A 6,000-nucleotide genomic window follows, 5' to 3' on the forward strand; every position below is an offset into this window, starting at 1 on the left:
AGCACTGAGCCTGCACTCTGTCACTCCGCAGGACGTTATCCTGCAGAACAAGCACCTCTGGCTGCTGCTTAAAGCCTGGTTTGGGTACAAGTCGAAGAGCCAGTACCGAAAATGGCAGAGGATGCTGCAGAGGGATCCCAACTGGCCTCCCGTAAACAGAAAAGACGTTGCTGCAAAAGGCACGGATGAGATTTACATTAACCCCGCCTACGAACACAGCAATGAGGACTAAGCCAGAGCCCACAGCCGGGCGTGGGTCTGCGCAGCGCTGGCAGCTTCCCCCACTCCCACTGACCAGCCTGTGTTTTCATCCTCTGACGTGCACCAGAGCCACGCGTTTGGAACCCCTGCACAAACCCAGCCATTCAGGGGCAGGCTGGGCCCACGCTGGCCACGTCCCGGAGCAGAGGCAAGGATTTTTCTCTCAGCTGCTGGTAAAACAACCAACAGCCTTGACTCTAGTCTTGGCAACATCTCCTACAAAGGCTCAAAAATACTGAATACAGTGAAGCGATGGCTTCTGCTGCTCCACGTCACACTCTCACTCCACGTTTCAGACACTGCTCCACCCAATCCTGTCAATGCACCCACCAGACTTGACGGGAGGGCAATCCAAAATCCGTGACCTAATCTTGACCGCACAGAGGAGCACACGTACAATTGCAAAATCCTGTGTTAAATGAAATGCTGCGTCTTCCAAGAACTACAAGAAAGTTTCGCAGATGAAGTAATCCCCATGTTCTTGCATCTTGGAGTGCATTACAGATGTGAGAGGGCACATACCCTGTCCTCGCCCAGCTTGCCCGCGGCCGTTCTCGCAGACATAATGCTCCGAGTACAAGAAAGGTTAAAGCTGGAGGACTGCTGTAAGGCCAGGCTGGGAAGGCTGGCGGGGACATGCCCTACTTGTAGCAGCACAGCTGCTACGCACACACAAACCCCCCCTGTTCATGCTCTGCCTCTGCCAGGTCCTGTGTCACGCGGCAGAAAGCAGGGCTAAGCCTTGGGGTCTTGCTTTTAACTAGGTCATGCCAAGAAGCCAGGGTTTTAACATGCCCCAGCACATGGCTGCTGGACAGGCACAAGAAGCCCATCCCTCTGTACTTGCTCACTCGTTTTCAAATCGTTCAACCACCTAATTAATTAAAAAAAAAAAAAAAAAGACTTTCAGGTTCTGTTTTATTATGTTTCCCCATGTTAAAAAAAGAAGAAATATATTCAAATGTAGCAACAGATTACGACCAGAAGTCTGGGCTTTGTTATTTCAAACGTTGAAACAACTGCTGTTTAAAAAAAGCTTCTGATCCCGTTATGTACATGTTAAGAGCAGACAAAAATAGCAAGCCTCTTACAGACAACTCTTTTGCTCTCATCTCTTCTTACAGTCCAGGCAGTTGCAGAAAGCAACACAGGATTTCATTTCTTACATGCAATTCCAAACGTGCAAGCCAGATATTCCTGGTAGAGAGTAATAAACCACACTTTTCCAAAACAGTTTTCTTTTAAGACAAGGCATGTGTCAGCTTTGTGACAAGGAAAGAGCGGGGCTCCGTGGATTTGGAGACAGGGCATAGGTGCTGCACAGCTCATTCTCCAGGCAGAGACCCCCCGGCTTTGCCTTTCCGATGGCTGGAGGAAGATCAATCTTGTGCTGGGGCTACAAACTGATTAAACTCAACTTCTGGCGCCTGAACCATCACCCCAGCTGCGGGGGGACAAAGGCTCCTGGCTGCCCTCACAACCCATGGTGGTCTTTCTTTAAACCTCAGTGCTTTGGCAGCCCAAGAAGTAGAATCATAAGATGGTTGGGGTTGGAAAGGACCTTAAAGATCATCTAGTAAGCTTGGTCAGGTCCAATACCAATAATCACTGCACTTACCAGGATGAAGAGGGAAATTTCAGTTGCACAGCAGTCCCAACCTGGAACAAACTGCTGCCAGAGGAAAAGTTAGCTGGGTTTTTGTCAAACCATGCCCCGCCCCCCCCCCCCCGCAGACTGGGGGCCTGCTGCTCCCAAAGGGAGTCAGAGGAGCCAGGGAAAGGGGTGCTTTGCAGGCAGGAAAAAACTGAGCAAAACATTGTCATGCCAAAAACACTGAGGAATACTGCCTGTAAGACCTGCCCTTCCTTCCTGCCTCCTGCCCTCGCACGGCAGGCACAGGCTCTGGGACACAGCACATGCCTTGTCTGCCCTTCCCAGGGTTTTCCACTTGCACAGGCTCCTCCCAGTTGGAGGACACAGAGTAAACCCTCAGCAATACCTTTTTTTTTTTTTTTAAACAAAAGTAATGTAGAAGTAAAAACGTTTCTTCAAGCAGGTTAAAATAGGTTATTCACAGAAAGAGCCCACAGGATGTAGCTGATAAAAGCCACCATGCGTGCAGAAAGCCTGCGCCAGCCCTCAGCAGAGCAGCAGGGGTGTGAGGATGGAGAATTTGCTTCCAAGTGCTCCCAGACTACCACAAAAATCATCACAGGCAATGAAATAAAAGCAGATGTAGCAAACAGGCTAGTGCTGCTCTCAGCAAGGGCGACACAGTTGTTTGTTAGTAAGCCTCGGTGGCAGCTGTGGCCAAAAACTGTCCTGGGTCCCTCCTGGCTGGGGCCTCCCTGTCCTGGTCCGAGCTCATCCCGGCAGCCCGTCAGTACTGTCTCTCTCTGGATCTGCTCCGGAGCAAGCCCAGCAAGGAGAAGGCACCAGCAGCAGCTGTTACAAACCCAATGGCACCGATGGCTCGTTTGGCCTGCAAACAGGAAGCAAAACACAGGCTGGAAACATGATAAGCTTGGTGTTTTTTTTTTTTTGTTTTTTTTTTAACTCCCAGGCATGCTAATGAAGAGCAGGCAGGAATAATGGAGGCAATTAAATGAATGACACACACCTGACCTAAAAGCGGAAGGGGTAACACCCAGGCTTTTACCCTTAGGCTGTGGCATTCAGCAAGAGGGCACTGCCAGGGTGCAGACAGACCATATAGTGAACCTCCTGGTGCAGGGTCTCCTGTGAGGCCAGAGGCGGCGATGGTTTGGTTGGGTGACTCCCCATACAGTTGGCATGCCATGCCCTGGTCCAGGGGCTGACACAGAGCAGCAAGGAGGTGTGCTGTGAGGCATGCAGGGGCTTACCCTGTGTTACTTACCTGGTCAGAGACCCCCTCGCCATAGCGGAGCAGCGTCACGAAGTGCTCACAGTTGTTGCCGAGCAGGTCGTAGGACACCTCCTGGTCAATGAGGTACTCAGCGCGCCGGATGATCTCCTCCACCGGGAGGGGAGCGTAGGTGCCATCGTACTTGTTGTTGATGTGGTAGGTGTCATTGCCCACCACGTCCTTCAGGAGCTGCATCCTCACCCGGGCCTTTCTGCTGAACACTGACTTGGCACTGGAGAAGGTGGCTGGGGGCCCTTCATCTGGAAAAGGTATGGATGGGATGAGCCAGGAAGGCTCTGGCTGGCTCCTCCAAGACCTCAGAGGGTTTTCTGGCTGGCTCCTGGAAATGCTATCTACAGACACAGGGTTCCCCACCAGCCCAGGGGGAGTGACAGGGCTTCGAGGTCACCCCAAAGCCCCTTCTGCACCTTGCCAGGCTGCACCAGCCTTACCTACGGGTGTCACGTTGATGATGTACCCGTCCCCCAGGTAGAGGGCCCAGTGCTGGTAAGCTGGCCGGAAGATCTCAATCAGGTCCCCGGGCTGGGGGTCGCCAGGGTGGGTGGCACTGAAGCTCTCGATAGCTGCCATCTCAGGGGCCTGAGGTCAGGACATGCCCCTCTTGCTGGGCAGGCTCAAGGCAAGGCGAGAGGTCTCGGTGGAGAGGGGAGGTCTGGGATGTGCTCCGGGCATCTGCTGGGGGATCGCAAGCAGGGAAATCATTAGCGCCTGGCGCTGGCACCCTCAAACGGCATGTGGAACGCTACCGTGGGGCACCCACCTGCTGCTGGTGGTCCCCTCTCCGCAGGGCCCCAGCTCGGGGGGCCGGGTCCCGCCTGCCAGCGACGACCTGCCGTAGGGTCAGACACGGAATCGCCGCCCCTCCCGCCAAGCGCTGCCGGCCAAGGCTGAAGCCATCACAGGCGGGCATCCAGCTCGCAGCGCCCGACCCCGCCGCAGGGCCACCTCCGCGGGCCCCCGCTCGGAACCGCCCCCTCCGCCAGAGCCCCCCGCCCCGGTCCCTCCCGGCCGGGCTCCCTTCGGGGCTCTGCTTGCTCTGGCACCGGGCCAGCTCCGCCGGGGGGGTCGCAGCTCCCCGGGGGAGGGGGCACAGCTGGGGTGCCGAGCCCATCCCTAGGCTCCGGAGCACCCCCAGGAGCTCGGCAGACCCGCACCCCGAAGGGGAACCGCATCCTGCGGGCAGGCACCCGCTCGCATCGCCGCCCCCGCCCGTCCCATGGCGTCCCGCTCACCCCCCAGCGCCTGTCCTGCTGCTGCGGCCCGAAAAGTCGCCCCGAGGCGGGGGACCGGTGGCGGAAGCTGGGCCGGCTCCTGGCTCCTCCCGGCCGCTATAAATGGCGAGGAGCTGGGCGAGTTCCGGGCAGGCGGTGCTTGCTCGGTCCCCGGGGGGGGTCTTTCCCTGCCTGCCTTCCCGCCTGGCCACGCAGCCGCTCTGCCCCGCCGGCAGGAGCCCCGCTGCGGACGGTGTTGCCAGAAGCGGCCCCCGGGTGGAAGAGCCGCGGGGGTGGGCTGCGGGGCGGGGGCCCAGCCGGGCATCCCTCCCCTGGGAACCTTTCCCGAGGGAAAGGCAGCGCGGAGCTGCCGTCCCGCTTCTTTGCTGGCGAAGGGAAGCAAAGGAGGTGGAGTTCGGAGTAAATCCCAAGGGCAAAGATGTTTCTAGGGTGGCTTTCCACGTGTCTTTCGTGTTGTGGGACAGGAATTTCCTTTAGGACATCAGAGGAGTCTCGTGGCTGTGCCCAGCAAGAGTCCCCTGAGCTGAGGGGTGGCCGCGCTGGCAGCCCGAGCAGAGCTGGGCAGGTCACGGCTGTGCCTTTGGCTACTGACGGCACAGTGGGCTGGAAAGGAGTTGTCACTGGCACCAAAACTCTCCTCTGGGTGAGCTGAACTAGGCAGCGTATTTAAAGTCTGGCATTTCAGAAGTCAGGTGAGCAAGACAGTTGATGTAAAAGATGTGAGCTGTGTAAGATTTGTCACCTTTCTGGCTTCTATTGACATAAAATAGTTGATTCAGTGCGGCCCTGAATTGCAGTTCTGCTTTCTAGATCACCCCCTGCTTCAAGTCTCAAGTATTCGCAAAGCTTTGCTGTGGAAAACCAAGGCAATTCTTGTGGTAGAATGGTAATCTATCCATGGAAATCCAGAAATCCGCTTTACCTGGGCACAGCTGAGCCCTGTTGTCTGGGAGGACCCGGTAGGGATCCTGCAGGGTAGTGGCCGGGCTGTGGTCCCACCGGCAGCAGGGGGAGGTGAGTGTGGTCAGCAGGGCTGGGCATTCACACAATCGCACTGCCAGCAAGCGCGGGAGCGCAATAGGGAGCTGACGCTGAACAGGCAGGAAAAACGCTTTTATAATTGCAGTGAAATTCCAGCATGAGGCTGACAGTTCGTTTGCGCACAAGTAGGTCTCTCGCGCTGATTCGTTTTCATTATGTAGCGAGGCTGAAAGCCCCCTTCCATTCACACCCTCTCCAAAATAGCTGCGCTGTGCTGGATGGACAGCTGGCATGTACTTGAATGGACCAGAATAAAATGCCTTTTATCTACCTAACTGTTCATGGAGGCTACAGATACTTTTTTTGGCTAATGGCACACGTGAGTTTATGGATACAAGGGAAAGGAGAAAGGGTAAGTAAATAATAACCAGGATTATAGCAGAAACAAGAGGAAGCCCACGCTGATCCTCACCATAATCAGAGTGAAGAAGAAAGCAAAGAACTGGAAAACCATCAGAGAAACCTTAATGGTGCATTCCTTATGTCTCAGTGCTTCACTCATGGCACTGGGAATTTGTTCGGGGCTTGTACAGGGCCCAGGCAGGGCTTGCTCCCCT

The 6,000-nt window shown here is 55.6% G+C and overlaps 2 protein-coding genes across 9 annotated transcripts in view; one reads left to right on the forward strand and one right to left on the reverse strand.

The window, feature by feature from the left end:
* LOC141744611 (putative cation-transporting ATPase 13A5) overlaps positions 1–1,145 on the forward strand; it is a 35,084-nt gene extending 33,939 nt beyond the window's left edge. For both annotated transcript variants that reach the window (XM_074590944.1, XM_074590945.1), the window contains one exon: positions 32–1,145. In XM_074590944.1, the coding sequence (XP_074447045.1) occupies positions 32–232 (201 nt within the window). In that variant the 3' untranslated portion in view covers positions 233–1,145. The remainder of the gene's footprint in view (positions 1–31) is intronic.
* A 17-nt stretch (positions 1,146–1,162) lies between these two features.
* PLAAT1 (phospholipase A and acyltransferase 1) lies at positions 1,163–4,803 on the reverse strand. Of its 7 annotated transcripts, none has more exons than XM_074590947.1 (5): positions 4,403–4,780; positions 3,931–4,044; positions 3,602–3,842; positions 3,141–3,409; positions 1,163–2,744 (listed from the first exon to the last, which is right to left on the reverse strand). In XM_074590947.1, exons 3-5 carry the CDS (start codon positions 3,738–3,740, stop codon positions 2,643–2,645), a joined length of 510 nt encoding a protein of 169 aa, XP_074447048.1. In that variant the 5' UTR covers positions 3,741–3,842; positions 3,931–4,044; positions 4,403–4,780; the 3' UTR covers positions 1,163–2,642. The 7 variants fall into 7 exon arrangements, 6 of the variants coding, with proteins under 6 accessions (XP_074447048.1, XP_074447049.1, XP_074447051.1 ...); XM_074590948.1 differs by having other exon boundaries at positions 3,602–3,845; positions 4,403–4,633; XM_074590950.1 differs by having other exon boundaries at positions 3,931–3,999; positions 4,403–4,609.
* Between the last annotated feature and the right edge of the window lie 1,197 nt (positions 4,804–6,000).

This window comes from Larus michahellis, chromosome 6 (assembly GCF_964199755.1).
Source record: "Larus michahellis chromosome 6, bLarMic1.1, whole genome shotgun sequence".
NCBI lineage: Eukaryota > Metazoa > Chordata > Aves > Charadriiformes > Laridae > Larus > Larus michahellis.